General features: G+C 49.7%; 1 protein-coding gene across 2 annotated transcripts in view; it reads right to left on the reverse strand.

The window, feature by feature from the left end:
* Bsn (bassoon presynaptic cytomatrix protein) overlaps positions 1 to 4,119 on the reverse strand; it is an 89,187-nt gene extending 85,068 nt beyond the window's left edge. For both annotated transcript variants that reach the window (XM_057766456.1, XM_057766455.1), the window contains exon 1: positions 3,811 to 4,119. In XM_057766456.1, coding sequence (XP_057622439.1) covers positions 3,811 to 4,013 — 203 coding nt within the window. In that variant the 5' untranslated portion in view covers positions 4,014 to 4,119. The remainder of the gene's footprint in view (positions 1 to 3,810) is intronic.
* Positions 4,120 to 17,442: the final 13,323 nt, after the last annotated feature.

Here is a 17,442-nt window from a genome sequence, read left to right on the forward strand (position 1 = left end):
CCACATTGCTCTTTCCCTTTCTCGCTCTCTCTCTGCCCGTGGTGTTCCTACTTGAATACCCTCTATACGCACTGCCGGTGCGGCACCTCCCAGACATGAGACTGTCCCTTTTCTCTGAGAGATCTTCCATGGTTTGGTTCTTCAAGAGAGACCTGACCAACCAGACTAAGTGCTAGAGGGTAGGGCAGTACCATATTTTTTTCTCCCATGCCCTTCATGTTGCTGTTGATGGCTAAGATCCCTTCCCTAACCTATGGGAGATCAGTAAATGAGAAAACATTCACAAGTCCTTACAGCCGAGGAGGAGCCAGGCTGCCACTGGTCTATGTGGGCCCTTGGTGCAATTTTTTTTTTTTTTTTTTTTTTTGGTTTTTCGAGACAGGGTTTCTCTGTGGTTTTGGAGCCTGTCCTGGAACTCCTTGGTGCAATTTTAAAGTAATTTCTTAGATCTATTTATCTACTGTGTGTGAATATGTGTCTGAGTCTATGTGCACAGTTGGGGAGGGGTGTACATACCTATGTCCACATAGGAAGACCCCAAAGAGGGAAGCCGGCAGGTCTTAGAGATTCCTCCTGTCTCTGCCCGCACCCCTCAGCACCAGGGCTGTGGGTTTGTGTGAGATGCCCCAGCTTGTGCGTGTGCTAGAATCCATACTCTGGTCCTCATGATAGTTAGCAAACTCTTAACCATTGCGCCATCTCTCCATCCCTGCTTTGTGTAATTATAAGTTTCATTTTTATGTGTATGGGTGTTTTGTTTGCATGTATGTCTATACACCATGTGTGCCTGGTGTCTGTGGAGGCCAGGAGAGAGTGTCAGATCCCCTGGAACTGGAGTTATGAATGGTTGTGAGCCAACACGTGAGTGCTAGGGATGGAACTCAGGTCATCAGAAGAGCAATCAGTGTTTGCTTTGGCAGCACATACACTAAAACTGGAACGCTAGCCGGGCGGTGGTGGTGCACGCCTTTAATCCCAGCACTCGGGAGGCAGAGGCAGGTGGATCTCTGTGAGATCGAGGCCAGCTTGGTCTACAAGAGCTAGCTCCAGGACAGGCCCCAAAGCTACAGAAAAACCCTGTCTCGAAAAACCAATAAAATAAAATAAAATAAAATAAAATTGGAATGCTATAGAAGGGCAGTCAGTGTTCTTTAACTGTTGAGCCATCGCTCTAGTACCCAATAAACAGGATTTTTCAGTACTGGGGCTTGAATCCAAGGCCTCATAGGTGCTGGGTAAGCCCTCTGCCACTGTGCTACCTCCCAGCTCCTTTGAGCATTTTTTTCCCAAAGGTACTTTGTTAGGTACTGATGAGGGCTGGTCTTAATCTGGTGGTATGTCATGGATATGTGTACAGGTAAAATCCCATCATCCTGTGCTCTTGCTGTGAATGAATGAATGAATGAATGAATGAATGAATGGTGCCCCTTCCTCTAATAGATAGCCCCTACCAGGCCACACAGTTCGGAAAGCAGTGTCTGAGACAGAGATCAGCTTTCTCCTAACCTGTCATGCTTTGGGAAAAGCAGAGCTGAAATAATCATATGTAATGAAGCCGAGACCAGGAACAGAAAACCGTTCCTTATGGAGCGCTCCAGTGCTTGAAGCCCCATCACCCCCAAGGCTGAGACAGCGCTATGGGTGTGGCGGCACTGATGCTCTTCAGCCTTGAATGCTGAAGCCACCCCCTCACAAAGTCCAAGTCAGCTCAGCATGAGGATGAGAAGACAAATTCAGCTTGAGGTGACAGGAGGTGACATGGCAAAAGGAAAGAACCAGGATTCCATTCCCTAGGAGCCTCAGTTCCCCTATGGGGTTAGAAATTTAATCGCACCTTCTTTTGACCCCCTCCCAATACTATAAGGTTTCTGACCGCTACAAATACACATGTAATGCTCTTCGCTGGGTGCCTAGAGGCGCATGCACGGGCTTTGTCTCCTCTGATGGGCAATCTGTTCTCATCAGCATCTCAGACGGAACATGCTAAATTCGGTATCGGGTACCTGAGATGCACTGGTGAGAAGCAGAAGCCATTCCGAGCCTGAAGGCGAAACAGACAATGCAGTTGCCTGCTTAGCTGAGATGCTGTGCTAAACTGAGCAGCAGCAGGAAGAGCTGCCCCTAAGGGTCCTCAGTCTTGAGCATTGGTGACAAGCCACCGGCTTACCTCATAAGCCTGAAAGCTGAAGGACCTGTGTGTGAGCCCTGTGCCCAGTTGGCAAGATGTGTTGTAATTGTCAAATCCAGCGAGCCCATAGTTTCTGCACATGTGGCAGTGGACGGGTCTGCCTGGTAGCAGGAGTTATAGGTAGAACAGAAACGGACCACTGAGGAGTATGGGCAAGACACAGCAGCATCCTTCCTGTCCCTCTAAGCTGCCAGGTCCTTCCAGAATTCCATGTGCTTGTCTCTGCAACATCTGATAACCAACTAGCGGAACAGCCAGTTTGGCTAAGGGAAGAAAGACGGTAAATTCCCCACCTAGAGCTTTCAGCAACAAGGGGTTTTTCCACTCTCTGTAGCTTTCCTTGGAGGGAGAGGACTGAAGTGTGGTGAGCTTCTGTCTCAGGCTAAAGCCCAAACAGCAGCGCAACACGCAGCAAGATGGACAGTGTTTGTAGCGCTAAGAGCCGTGTGCTACTCAGCTGCATTAGTGTAATAGCAAATGTAAAATGGGCAAATTCTGCCTCTAAAAGGTGTGTTCACAGGCTGGCTTGTTTGAGGCAGGTTTCAGGCTGCTAACAGCTTCATCGCTGTGAGTCGTCTAAGGAATGACTTCTGAGGGAAAAAAAACCAGGAGGGACATGGCTGGGCACCTGAAAAAGCAAAAAACTCTACTTGGAGATTTTGTGTTCTGGGGAAGGCAAAGCAACATATATTGGCAGCTTCGTATGGAGACGGAAGCACCGCCCCCAAGGAGTGTGCTACTCCCCAGGCCCAACTGGTGTGAAAATGATGCCTTCCATTTCACCCTGTCATCTCTTGTCACAGATTAGCACTCACAGCCTCTGCATCCAATACAACTTGTTTTTTGCAGAATCTGGGTTGGCAAACATCTAAAACAAGCTGGTCTTGAAATATCTGACCAGATCTATTCCATTTAAACCACTCTGTGGGTTCCAGCTTTCCCGCTGCTTGGCAGTGTTGATCTAAATCCTTAAGCTACGGGTTCGTATCTGGTGCTAGGTAACTCAATAGTATTTCTGCTTCACCTGAAAGCATTTGCGAACCCTTGATGAAAGCACTGACAGTGGGTATTACTGAACCTGATAGTATCCAGTGGACAAGTTTCCTTCCCCCAACGAAGTGACAGCCACGAAATGTTTAAGGAAAGCAAAGAACCAAGTTCATGGTTCAACTATTCCCATCTCTTCCTATTCCTAGCAGTGACACTTATCTTCCCTGACAGCCACTCCCATTGTGCTCTTTCCTCGACCTAACACAATGGACATATGCAGACACTGGCAGACAGGGAGAATGTCTTCCATCCCATTGCTCCCCTATGCAGAGGGACCAGGCTAAGGTTACATAAGCCCCTCCTGAGCTGTTGGGCCCCTGCGCTAGGGGGAAGAAAATTGGGGGACTGTGACGAAGTCACAGTCTGCAGGCCCTGACTAACCCTGTACTCACCATCCTGTCCTGTCAAGGCGGGGCAGCTGGAAACCTAGGGTTGCTCCCCCCCCCCCCCCGCGACCACCCAGCTCACGCCAATCTAGCAGGCCGACCCGAACTGGATGTCCACTAGATCGTGGGATTCCAGGCCCCGGCCCCAGTTCCCTGCTCCCCAGGTACCCAGACCCTCTCTCTTACCTGCCCGGGCCAGGGCCGGGGACCGGACCTAGACCAGGGCCCAGGGGTCCCGCCGCTCGCGCGACTCCAGCTGCGGGGAGCTGTCCGCCGCCTGCTAGTGCTGAAGGCGGCTGCCCTGCTCCGGGGCCCGGACCCGGACCAGAGCCTCCGGGCGGCAGCGGCCCTTCACCCGCGCCGCCCTCCAGGCTGGCCTCATTGCCCATGGTGGGCAAGCAGGCGGGCGGGGTCGGGGTCGCACTGCGCCCGGGCCAGAGGCTCCCGGGCGGCGCTCACACTCTCCGCTCCACCGCTGCTGCCGCCATCTCCCAGCTCGGCTCGCACCGCCGCCTGATGCTGCGCATGCGCTTGGCGCGCGCGCGCCCCTGCCCTGCACACGCCTCCCCCCTTGGGCGCGCTCACGCCAGCCCGCGAAGACTGGTGTCCACGCACCAGCCGCGGAGTCGCCGGGAAAACGGCCTCGAACCCGCGCATGCGCCCTTCGCGGCCAACGCGGCCGGCGTGTGCTGAATGAAACCGGGCTAGAGTAGGCGGTCGGATTCTACTGGACCTCTTTGGAGGTTCACCAGACTTTAGAACCTATCTAAGAGCCAGGAGTGGTGGCCTACGCATGTAATGCCAGTCCTTGGAAGGTAGAGGCAGGAAAATCAAGGTCATCCTCAGCGACATAGTGTGAATTTGAGGCCAGCCTACACCAAACCATTTTAAAAGCCGGCCAGAGGGTTCAAGTGGGTAAAGGTGCTTTCTGCAAGTCTCACGCTGTGAGTTAGGGACCCACGTGTTGAAAGGAGAGAACCAACTTCCAAAGGCTGTCCTCTGATCTCCACACCCACCCGTACCCCCACCCATACACAGATACAAATAAAAATGTCTTTTTTAAAAAGAGGGTCTAGAGAGATGATTCAGCAATTAAGAGCGTATACAGCACCTGCAGAGGACATAAAGGGTTCCCAGCACCCATATTAGTGGGCTTACAACTGTGAGTAATTTTATTTCCAGAGAGATCCTATGCCTCTAGCCTTAACAAACAAGCACTTATATGCACAGACCCACACACATATACATAATTAAAAATAATAGCCACACATAGTGGCGCATACCTTTAATCAGCACCCAGGAAGCAGAGGCAGGCAGATCCCTGTGAGTTCAGAGTCAGCCTGGTCTACTTAGAATGTTCCAAGACAGCCAAGGCCACATACATAAGGAAATCCTGTCTCAAAATAATGTTTTTAGCCGGGCACACTCGGGAGGCAGAGGCAGGTGGATCTCTGTGAGTTCAAGGCCAGCCTGGTCTGCAAAGAGAGTTCCAGGACAGCCAGGACTGTTACAGAGAGAAACCCTATCTCAAAAACAAACAAAAAAGTTCTAACCTGACCTGGAATAATCCAGGTGAACATCAGTGGACAGACAAGTGTTGTCTGTTCAGGAGGGGAGGTATGGCCCGTCAAGGATCCCAGATGTTTTTTTCCCCAACTCTGTGATGGAACAGGGAAGGGCCCTTCCACTTCCTGGTGTTTTCTACTATTCATCTGGCCAAACTCCCAAGCCTATCTGGAGCTGAGGGAGGAGAGCAGGCACTGTGGAGGGCCTTGCTGAGGGAGGAGAGCTCTCACTGTGGAGGGCCTTGCTGAGGGAGGAGAGCAGGCACTGTGGAGGGCCTTGCTGGGCTTCCTCCCGTACTCAAGAGTATTTGATATTGTTTCATGTCTGGTGACTATATGTGAACAATTAGGTACCATACGGATCAGCATCTCAGACTGGCCATTCCCCAGGTAGGACCTGGGACTCATTCAGCCTCCATTTCCTAGTGTGCAAAGTTAGGATATTAACAGGCCCTCTAATAAAGAAGGTTGTGAGCTGGGTGTTGGTGGCGCATGTCTTTGATTCCAGCACTTGGGAGGCAGAGGCTGGTGGATTTCTGTGAGTTCAAGGCCAGCCTGGTCCACAAGAGGACTGTTACACAGAGAAACCCTGTCTCAAAAAAGAGAGAGAGAGAGAGAAAGCCCAGCACATAAAAGATAACGCTGGACGTTGCACAAATTCTAATTGGTTTTAATAATAAAAACCCAGAGCCGGTTATCAGGAGTGAAAACTGAAAGACCAGAGAAGCAGAGCAGCAACCACTAGAGTTCTTACCTCTCCAACTGCTCAGACCGAATAGGCAAGATCCTGCCTCTACGAAACCTCAGACTGAATTCTCTGAGCTCCTGTTTCCTCCCACCTTACAACCCTCTCTCTGCCCAGCCATAACGCTCCTGTCTCCAACTGCCTAGTGTTGGGATCTGAGGAGTGAGCTCTGTTTTCTTTTAGACTGATTCAATCTTATGTAGCCCAGAGTGGCCTTGAACTCACAGAAATCTGTCTGCCTCTGTCTCCCGAGTGCTGGGATTAAAGGTGTGGGCCATCATTGCCTGGCCTCTATGGCTAACTAGTGTGGCTAGCTCTGCACTCTGATCTTCAGGCAAGTTTTATTTGTTAGAACATAAACAAAATATCACCACAGCTGTCACTTGCTGTCTTTCCTGTGGTGTCTTGGATTTGGGGGATTGGTGACACACGAGCTCTATGAGCAGGTCTGTGGCCTGACTTTGTCCCTTACTAGATTAACTTCACAAACACCAGCTAGTGAGACGCTGCAAGAACTTTTATACAGGGAGACATAAGCATCTCCTCTCCCCAGACAGCACACCAAAAACAGACAATTGGAGGCCCCTGCCCTCACTTCCAGATAACCTTCCACCTTTATACACTCCTGCATCTCCCAAGACCACAAGCCACAGGCAATAGAGCAAAGTTAGGGTGGGCAGGGAGGTGCCAAAGGTATGGGATCTGAGGAAAGGGCCCCAAGCCTTCCTACTGTGGAGGAATGCCTACCGGCTCAGTCCGGAGGGTCTCTGTGGCCGGAGACACCTGTTCCTGGTGACAATGCTAAGGGCTATGGTGCTCAGCACTCTGGAACACGTGGCTTGGGCCAGGTGGGAGGAGAGAGCATGTTTGTTTTCTTGTTTCTGTAGAAATTACAGAAGTGTGGCTTTCCACAGATTCAAGTCAACACATCCCTAACTCCTGTGAGAGTAATTAGCCCTACCCAGCCAGTAGGTCTCGGGAGTTAGTCTCCTTGGGTGCATTCCTGCCTATAAGTAGACCTCCAGGGTCTTTGCTACCTTGGTGACAAGGCATGCACGGTGGACCCAGGAGGACCTGAGAGTGTATGTTCATGGTGCCCTTCCTCTCCCAAACAGTTCCACTTCCTGTGAGAAGCATTCCTTGGGACACACTTTCCTGCCCACTTCCTCCTGTCATTCATCCAAGGACACCGACTGACCGTGGGATAGTACTAGTCCCTGGTGTCTAGGACTCTTACCCAGTCTCTCCTTTTTTTTCCCTGCCACACGAGTTATCTCCTATTTCGTCTAATTTTGACTGTTGCCTGGGCCGGCCTTCAGCAGGTCCTTAGGGACTGGTCCCTGGGCTTGGTTCTCCATGCTGCTGTGAGCATCTCTCTCCTCTGCCCTTTCTAAACTGGGTTTAGAAGCTGCTCAGGAAGATCTCTGACCTCCACTCCCAAATGACTGTGCATAGGCTGCGGACCTGATAAGACCCAGGGAGAATACAGAGACTGTACTCATTGTTTCCTCACAGAGGACTATTGGTAAGCTGTCTTCTTCACGCAGGAGAATTCATGAAATTTGACTACAGAACGACTGTATCTGGTATCATGTCCCTGTAGGTCCGGCTGCTGCCCCTCCAGGGACAGCGAGGACTTGAAGACTCTATGGTTTCCCAGGCTCCAAGACCCCCTAGGGAATGTACCCTCTTCCTATTCTGGTGTGCTTACAACACACAGCAGACATTTTGGAGGAAATGCAGATGGCAGAAGAATCTACCTACAAAAGAGAATGGATGTGTTTGCTTCTTCAGCATGAGACATTTGCAACAGCAAGAGTGGTGGTGCACGCCTGTAATCCTGAATCTTACAAGGTGGAGGTGGAGCAATGGGGAGGAAAAATTAAAACCTGCCTTGTCTCAAAGGAGCGGGGGCTGAAGAGATGGTTCAGCAGTCAAGAGCACTGACTGTTCTTCCGGGACAGTGTTTCTCAACCCATGGGCTGCGACAGCCCCCCCCCCACTTTGGCAAACTTCTATCTCCAAAAATATTTACATTAAAATTCATAACAACAGCAAAATTACAGTTACAAAGTGGCAACAAAATAATTTTATGCTTGGGGGTCACCACAACATGAGGTACTGTGTCAAAGAGTTGCAGCATTAGAAAGGTTGAGAACCACTGCTCCTGAGTGACCCAAGTTCGATTCCCAGCACCCACATGATAGTTCAGAATTACCTATACTTTCTTTCCAGGGGGTCTGACACCAACTTCTGGCCTCCACAGGCATCTGGCACACATGGTCAGGTGCAGAGACTGGAAGTGCAACCAGCAAACACCCGGACACATTTAAAAAAAAAAAAGTCGGACACCTTTAATCCCAGCACTTGGGAGGCAGAGGCAGGCGGATCTCTGTGAGTTTGAAGTCAGCCTGGTCTACAGAGCTAGTTCCAGGACAGCCAGTGCTACACAGAGAAATCCTGTCTTGAAAAACAAACAAACAAGTCTATAGGGTAAAAAAGAAACTTTTCAGGGAAGACGAGGAGACAGGACTGAGGAAGAGGCTCAGTTAGTAATAGGCTTGCCATACAAGCATAAGAACCTATATAGATCCCCAGAATGTAAAAACCTGGGCACGTGGCGTACCTGTTCTCCCATGGGTAAGGATCCATGGAACCCTATGGCTGACCTATTCCAGGTCCATGAGAAATCGTGTCTCAAATTAACAAGGTAGAGAACAACCTGATGTCAACCTGCACAGGCACACATAAATCAGAGCGTGTGTATCTCCCATTGCCATACCCAAACAAAGAGGAAAGAGAGCGGGCAAGAGACGGGAGGTGGATGAGCATAAGCAAGGATGTGTTGGCTGTGGAGACATCAGGGGTTGAGATGCTCGCTACAGAAGCATGAGGACCTCAGTTCAGATCCCACCAGCCCACAGCAATGCCAGGTGGGAGCGACAGCCTGCCTGGAAGCTGGAGACGGGATTCCTAGAGCAAGCTGGCTAGCAAAACTAACCATATTGTCAAGCTCTGGGTTTGATTGATAGAGTCGGCCTCTACAGATGGGATGGAAGAATGATTCTTAACATCAGCCTCAGGCCTCCACACAAGCACACACTGTATGACGTGCATGAGCGTGCACACACACAATGGGAAAAGAGGGCCTGGAGAGATGGTTCAGCAATTAAAAGCATGTACTGCTCTTCCTGAGAACATGTGTGGTTCCCTCACCTTTGTCAGCTCCACGGAATCCAATGCCTTTTCAGACACCTGCACTGCTGTACACATAGCCCAAACACATAACCATACAGATAACAAAAAATTATAAAAACAAAAATTGTAATTAAAAAAAGGTGGCCCAGCCGGGTGGTGGTGGCGCACGCCTTTAATCCTAGCACTCGGGAGGCAGAGGCAGGCGGATCTCTGTGAGTTACAGGACCACTAAGACAAACCACAGAGACCGTGCTGTGTCATGCTCAGACTTAACGCAGAGGGGCTTGATCCTGCCCCAAATTTATGTGACTCCCCATGGGAACCTTTACTTGTTGGGAGGAGTGGATGGGGGATGTGATGGGGGGGAGGACGGGGAGGAGTGAGAACCTGGGTTGGAATGTAAAGTGAATTTAAAAAATAAATATTACAAAATTAAAAATTAAAAAATTAAAAATGAGAAGACAGTTAACTCCAGTCCTGGGGAAATCTGGCGCCCTCTTCTGGCCTCCTCAGGCACTCTCTCTCTCTTAGTAAGGCTGAGCATGGCATCCCATCACAGGTAACGGGCTCCAACAAGCTAGCTCATGCAGACTTTGTTGACTCCAATGGGAGCCCTTACCCATAGGGAGGAGTGGATGGGGGGAGGGTTGGGGACAGGTAGAGGGGCAGAAGGAGGGGTGAGGAGAACTGTGACTGGAATTTTTTAAATGGGGGGATTAAGAGATGGCTCAGCAGTAAGAGCACTGACTACTTTTCCAGAGGACCCGGATTCAGTTCCCAGTACTTACATGGCAGCTTGCAACTGTCTGTAACTCCAGTTCCAAGGGACCCATTTGCCAGTTTTAACCGATGATAAAACACTAATGCATATTGCATTTTAAAAATTAATTAAAAGAAAAAAATTTAAATGGAAAAAGAAATATATATATACATACACACATACACAAAGACTGGATGAAGACAATTTTGGATGTCGGGGTGCCATGACACTTTGGACTGTCTCAGAGAGACTGGGAAAGCTACACTTGCCTATAAGACTTCCTAAACCCCTTTCTGTGGTAACCTTGCTAAGGTTTGTTACATCTCCCAGTGACAAGCAACTCCCCACCCTGATGCCTCCACTGGGTGAGAGAAACAGAAACCAAACTGAAAAGGGAAGGGGGAAGTCTGGAGGGGGAGATGGCCTTCCTGGCTTAAGTTTGTTGGCACCACCCATAGACAAAGGGAGGCAGGTAGCTCCCCAAGTAAGCGGGAGGCTACAAAGAGGCCTTGCCCTGCCCAGGTGCACTGCCACCCTCCCCAGACCACCCCCCCCCCCCCCCGTGCCCCTAAACAAGCGCATTTGCATACTACAGTCTTCAGTAGGCCATGGTTCCTGGAAGAACAGGAAAAAGAAAAAAGCTAGAAAGTATAGAATTCACCCCATGTTTTGCCCATGTATAGTCTTTCCTGTTGCAGTGTGTGAATCTTTTTGTTGTTGTTGTTTGTTTTTGTTTTTCAAGACAGGGGTTCCCTATGTAGTTTTGTTTATTTATTTTTTTTTTTTTGGATTTTTGAGACAGGGTTTCTCTGTAGCTTTTGGTTCCTGTCCTGGAACTAGCTCATGTAGACCAGGCTGGCCTCGAACTCACAAAAATCCGCCTGCCTCTGCCTCCCAAGTGCTGGGATTAAAGGCGTGCGCCACCACCGCCCAGCCCCCTATGTAGTTTCGGAGCCAGCTCTGTAGACCAGGCTGGCCTCGAACTCACAGAGATCCTTCCACCTGCCTCTGCCTCCCAAGTGCTGGGATTAAAGGTGTGTGCCCCCACCACCGGGCTTGCAGTGTGCAAATCTTACTTGTACTATGAAGAGGCAGTTGAAAAAGTCATCAAAAAGTTTGCCACCAGCACAACCTCAGCGTCCCGCACACGGCTCCCAAGAAGGCTAATGAAGCCCCAGTGCTGTTAGAGCTGTACACTTTTGAAGGCTTGTTATGACAAGAAAAAATAATGAAGCTGTGGTTTCTAGAAGTTGTAAGCATCCAAGTCAAAACACGCTGCTCTCCTGGCCCCTCTGCAACCCCCCCCCAGGCGGGCCTCCAGGCTGGCTCTGCCTATCTCATTAATGTGTACCACATCCACCTTCCTCCAGAGCCTACCCCACTCCTCAGTGCCAGGCCCCAGAGGCCCATGGGACCAGTCTTTGAGGAGCTGTGTTGAAAGACAGACATAGAAATCTTTACTATTAAACTACAGAAAATGCCTGGCCTGAGTCTCTGTTTTGAGTTTTCTCCCCAGAACCCCTATCTCTATGTAGGGTTCATCTCCTACCTTCATTCCAAGTTATGTCCTCATGCCATCTCCTGAGACAACAGAAGTTCAGACGCGGCTCATTTCAGGGGAAGAGACAGCATGCTTGGTGGCCTCTCTTTCACACACTTCTGTGTGTCTTCAGGGAAGTCTTTCAGGAGGTCTCTGCCCCCCTCACCTCCCTTCCACTTTCCTACTTCAAACCCAAGAACATTACTGGGAATTACTTTTCACCACAGGGGACCATGGCTCTAGTATAAAGTCCTCTTTGCTAAGTTCCACCGGAGTCTAATCAGAATGGTTGGAATGCCCTGTCATCTTTACTGAGGACCTAGCAAACTCCCAGGAACTGCCAAAAGAACTGTCTTCCAAGACAGATGGACATAATACAGCAAGGATTAAAGTCGCTGACAGAAAACCAAACCCCGGGAGCAAGAAGACAGATTGTAAGACCTTCGTGGCAAGGATGTCCTAGGTCTCTGCTAGGATGAATGATTTCAGTCAGTTAAATGTGACTGATACCTTCTGAGTTAGGTTCAAGACTGTTGAACCCACTATGTCTTCACTTCAGCTTGTGATTTCCAAGTCTGGCCTTCCCAGTCTGCTGCTCAAACCAGGCCCCAAGCCCAGAGCACTTGGTTCCTGGCCCTAAGTGCTGACCACTGTCCCTACCTGCAGTAGTGAGTATAACTATGGCATCGCCAGACCAGACAGTGATGGCGGACGCCACACTGGGACAGCAGGGTTGTCTGAGGAGACGCTTCCCTGGCTGGAGGAGATACCTGGGCTGGAGAGGAGCAGGTATCAGTTAGGCAACATCTGGGCGACCACTGCTATTTCTGTGGTGATAACCCCTCCAGCTGGGAGGCCTGCTGTGAGCATCAGCTTTCTGGGAAGGAAGCCTTTCTGACAAAGAGCTGACAGGGCAGACAGAATTCCACGGAAGGCTGGGCAAAGGACAGACTCCATCTGCTATGAAGAGAAAGGCCAAGTGTGCCACTGCACTGCCTTCCCCATTTGTGTTAACACTAATTCCACAGGCTTACCCCTTCCCACTGCCAGCTCTGCTCCAAGCATCTTCTTGGGACCCCTCAGATGTGTGCATTGCTCTCCTAGGCAGCCCTGAGCCAGGGTCTCTCTGAGGAGGCTGGAGTTCCAGGAGTGTGCTGCCTTAGGGTGCACAGTAGGGGTGAGGGGAACAATGGTCACAGCGTCAGAGTCCAGGGAATCAGCCAGCGCTTCCTCAAACTCCCATTTGCACTATAATTCTTTCATCTCAATTTTTTCCTTTTTTGGACACAGGGTCTCAATATGTAGCCCTGGCTGGCCTAGAACTTGTATGTAGACCAGGCTGGCCTCAAAGTCGCAGAGCTCCACCTGTCTCTGCCTCCTGAGTGCTGGGATTAAAGATGTGCACCACTTACGCAGCAGGGTAACCTGGAACTTTCCCTGTGGTCACCTCTGCAGGGCTGGGAAGATAGGCGTTCAGCACATCTGGTCTATGTGGTGCCGGGGTGGAACCCAGGACAAACACTGTACCCACTGAGCTGCAGCCCCAGCCCTCACTCTGCCCACTGCACTGGACACGGAAAACAGAGTCCTCATCTCGTCCCCCACACCTCCCACACCCCACACACTACAGGATAGGTCCCCGCCCCCCTTTCCAGCAGAGGATAGCATCCATTTCCGAATCCCCTATGGCCAGTTCCCTGCCCACCTCAACCTGGGTTCCCTGAGGGTGAGTTTATCCACAACAAAGCCAGAGACAGGTCTAGAGATAAATCATTCTCATCACTTAGAGGTCCACCCACTTCCTAGTGTCACTGATTGGACCAGCTCCTTGCTCCACGTTTCTCCTTTTTAACAAGAAAGCTTCTAAGAAAGAGATTCTCAGCCTGTGGGTGGACTGCAACCCTTGCATATCATATATTTACACCACAATTCACAACAGTAGCAAAATTAGTTATGAAGTGACAACGAAAACAATTTTATGGCTGGGGTCACCACAACATGAGGGAGTGTATTCAAGGGTCGAAGCTTTAGGAAGAACTGCTGTTCTAACGGAAGTAGGGGTGATCCTGGAACACTAGGTAAGTCACTGCAAAGGAAGGCTGGTGTCCCCATTTTGGCTGGCTCCAAACTTAGGCTTTACCCTGTATATCCTGAGACTAAACTATCCTTCTTCTGTGGACAGAAGACAACAGCCTTCCTTGCCAACTAGAGATCACCGAGCTGTACAATTTTTTGATTTGTTTTGGTTTTCGAGACAGGGTTTCTCTGTGTAGCCCTGGCTGTTCTGAACTCACTCTGTAGACCAGGCTGGCCTCGAACTCGAAGATCCACCTGCCTCTGCCTCCTAAATGCTGGGATTAAAGGTGTGCACCATCACCACTGGCTAGCAGCTGTATACAACCGCAGAAAGGCATTCTCTGGGGTTTCAGTGCACCCAGGCTCCAGGACCCACTCAGAGAATGAGTCACCAGTTGTCCCATCCCCGTTTGTTTCTCATGTGGTGTCCTTTTCCCAGGAATACAGACTAAGAGAACCCCAATAGCACAACCAGATGTGCCTAGTCGTTAGCCCAGACTCTCCCAGATTCCATAGTACCCTGTCAGGCTATCGGATGCTCTCAGATTCAAGAAAGGAGAGACGAAGAATCCAACGAACCCATGTCGTGAAAGTTAGACTCCATGGGGACACGAGGTCTAAAAGAGAGGGCTAGGAGAGATGAGCAGGTAAAAGATGGTGTCTCCCACCCCTCATTTATTTGTTAGTTTGCATCTGAGAACTTGCAGGAGTCGGTTCTCTTTCCAACACAAGGATCAAGGGATCAAATTCAGGCAAGAACCTTCTTTACGCACTAAGTCATCTCCCCAGGAAGGGTAGATACAGATTTCCAAGTTGCTAATACACCAGAATTCATACTTTGCGGGCTGGAACCCTAGAGCGGAAGCCAGCGGAAAGCCAGGGCCCAAACTTGCCACGCCCATTCCACTGCAGATTCTTCCCTTAGCAGGGAGAATGCTGCACGTGAAGACCAGATGCACTTGCCTGTATCCCGCAGGGTAGTGAAGCCTGAGCACCACGCGCGGACTCGGCTCCACCCGCCTCTGTGCTCCGGTCCTGGTCCTGCCCACATCCGGGGGTGGGAAAGAGCTCCTCTCCCAGCTGGTTTGAGCAGTTCAGTTCTTCCGTCTCTAAATGGCATTTCCTCCCACAGCCCGACTCCCCTATGCTTGCAGCATTCGTAACCCCACCCACAGTCCACACCTCTTCAGCCCCGCCCACTCCTGACCGCTCAGTCCTACAGCGCCACCTCCTGGAAGTCGGTCGACATTGCGCCTCTTTGGGGACTGGCGCTGACCCACGCCGTGCTGGGCTCCCTTGGTAGGCTTGTGGAGCCACTACCAAGTTGAGACCTAATGCTAGCACTGAACCTGCCTAGAAGAGTGGGCTTCACAGAACCCTCTAGAGACGTGGTCTCAACTGAGATTCGAGTCACCTTCAGCAAACTGGGAGGCCCATCACATGGGCACCCCTCTGCACCTTCTAGAGTCTTCATAAAGAAGTGACAGGACCATTTCTCATTAGGGACTTATTCAAACCCTTGTTCTTCTACAATACGAACAAAGAATAGTGTTAGGGTTACACTCGGGGCTGGAACCCGCGGTACACTAGTTCCGAAGGTTTGGCCAACTTCCCTGCCTTCTTTGGGCCTCAGCCATCATGCAACAGAGTGGTCTAGAAAGTGAAGCAAGTCATTTTTCTCTTTTTGCTTTGATTTTCAGAGACAAGTTTTCTCTGTGTAACAGTCCTGGCTGTTCTGGAACTCACTCTGTAAACCATGCTGGCCTCAAACTCAGAGATTTGCCTGTTTCTGCCTCTTCATTAATTAAACCTCTGCTGGGATTAAAGGTGTCTGCCACCACTGCTCAGCTTTCTGTTGTTTTTATTTCCTTTTTATTTATATTTTTAAACAATCTTTTATTATTTTTAAACAATCTTTTATTATTTTATATACCAATCCTAATTCCCTCTCCCTCCCCTCCTCCCACTCCACCTCCCATCCACTCTTCAGAAAGTGAGGCCTCCCACGGGGAGTCAACAAAGTCTGTCGCACCACTTGAGGCAGGACCAAGACCCTTCCCACCACTGTCTAGGCTGAGCAAGGTATCCCTCCACGGGGAACGGGCTCCAAAGAGCCAGTTCATGCACTAGGGTTTTTCTTTTTTTTTTTTTCATTTATTGAAGTGACTGCATTTTATTCTTGTTCCCTTAGCTATGCTTAATTATAATCAAAGTTATTATTCATCTTTTTGCCCAATTATTCTTTTACTCTGCATTTATTGTTGTTACACATTTCTTCAGGAGATAGTTTTAAACATAAATTAGATAAATATTAAGCCAAGGTTGTATGAAAATGATGATACATCCAAAAGTCATTTATTTTTTATTTTTTTAATTAATTTATTTATTAAAGATTTCTGCCTCCTCCCCGCCACCATCTCCCATTTCCCTCCCCCTCCCCCAATCAAATCCCCCTCCCTCATCAGCCCGAAGAGCAGTCAGGGTTCCCTGCCCTGTGGGAAGTCCAAGGACCTCCCACCTCCTTCCAGGTCTAGTAAGGTGAGCATCCAAACTGCCTAGGCTCCCACAAGGCCAGTACGTGCAGTAGGATCAAAACCCAGTACCATTGTTCTTGACTTCTCAGCAGTCCTCATTGTCCGCTATGTTCAGTGAGTCCGGTTTTATCCCATGCTTTTTCAGACCCAGGCCAGCTGGCCTTGGTGAGTTACCGATAGATCACTAGGGTTTTTCTTATTTTCATGATAGGATCTTACTAGGTAACTCCGGCTGGCCATCTGCCTTGGCCTCCAAAGTGCTGGGGTTAACTGTGTGCACCACTATACCTGACACCTTTTCCTTTTATGTTTAAAGACTTTTTACTTGTGTATGTATGTGTGTCTATGCTAAGTGTATGCTGTGTGTAGGTGCCTGTAAAGAGCAGAAGAGGGCATCCAGGACATGGTGAGCCACCGTATGTGGGTGTAGACACTGAATTTAAGTTCTCCAGATGAGCAAGTGCTCTTTACTGCAGAGCCGTCCATCTCTCCTGCTCCCCATCTACCCCCATCTTTTGGGACAAGATCTTGCTATGTAGCCTTGGCTGGACCAGAACTCCTGATGTAGACCACACAGGATTCAAACTCAGAAATCCATCTGCCTCTGACTCCTGAATGCTGGATTACAAGGTGTGTGCCACATCAAGTTTCCTGTTTTTGGTTGTGAACAGAGCCTTTAATGGCTGAGCCATCTCTCCATCCCAGGTTCTTGTTTTCTTAGCACAAAGTATCATGTAGCCAAGGCTGTCCTTAAACTCCTGCTCCTAATGCCTCTTCACACATGCCAGGATTACAGGCATGTGCTGGGCTGATTTGAGCTTTTCAGAGAGCAATACTGAGAGACTGAAACTTAGCCTTGAAAGACTGGCACTAGAGATAGGCCTTCTATGCTTGACAGGAAGCAGGGAATAGCTTCTCTGAGCTCATTTGTTCGGAACATGAGAAGACCCCAGCTAGAAGTTACATCTTGGCAAGTAGTGTGGAACCTCCAGGTCAAGCTAGCCACAATTACTAAATCCACAAGGTTCTCTAGCCAACAGCCTTGGTCACATAACTGGTCCAGGGATCATGGCTCTCAAGGCAGTGTCTTTACCCAAGATTGCTGAGAGTTCAGATTCCTCTACTTTGATGTCTTTTTTTGCAGGCCAACTCCATTCCCTAGTTCACTCCGCATCCTAGAGCCTCCTGGAGACAGCAACATCCTTACCTCACCACCACACTGGAAAGCCATACTAGATCCCCAGGAAATGGCCCTGAGCCAAATCAAGTAGGAAAGCAGGTTCCTATCAGTCCCCTTCTTCCTACCCCTATTCCCTTCTGCCACTTTCTGTCTGGCTCAGAAGAAATAGGCGAGCTCACCTCCATCAAGAAAAAAAATCCAGGAACTTGGCTAAAGTGCT

Source organism: Chionomys nivalis, chromosome 4 (assembly GCF_950005125.1).
Source record: "Chionomys nivalis chromosome 4, mChiNiv1.1, whole genome shotgun sequence".
Lineage (NCBI taxonomy): Eukaryota > Metazoa > Chordata > Mammalia > Rodentia > Cricetidae > Chionomys > Chionomys nivalis.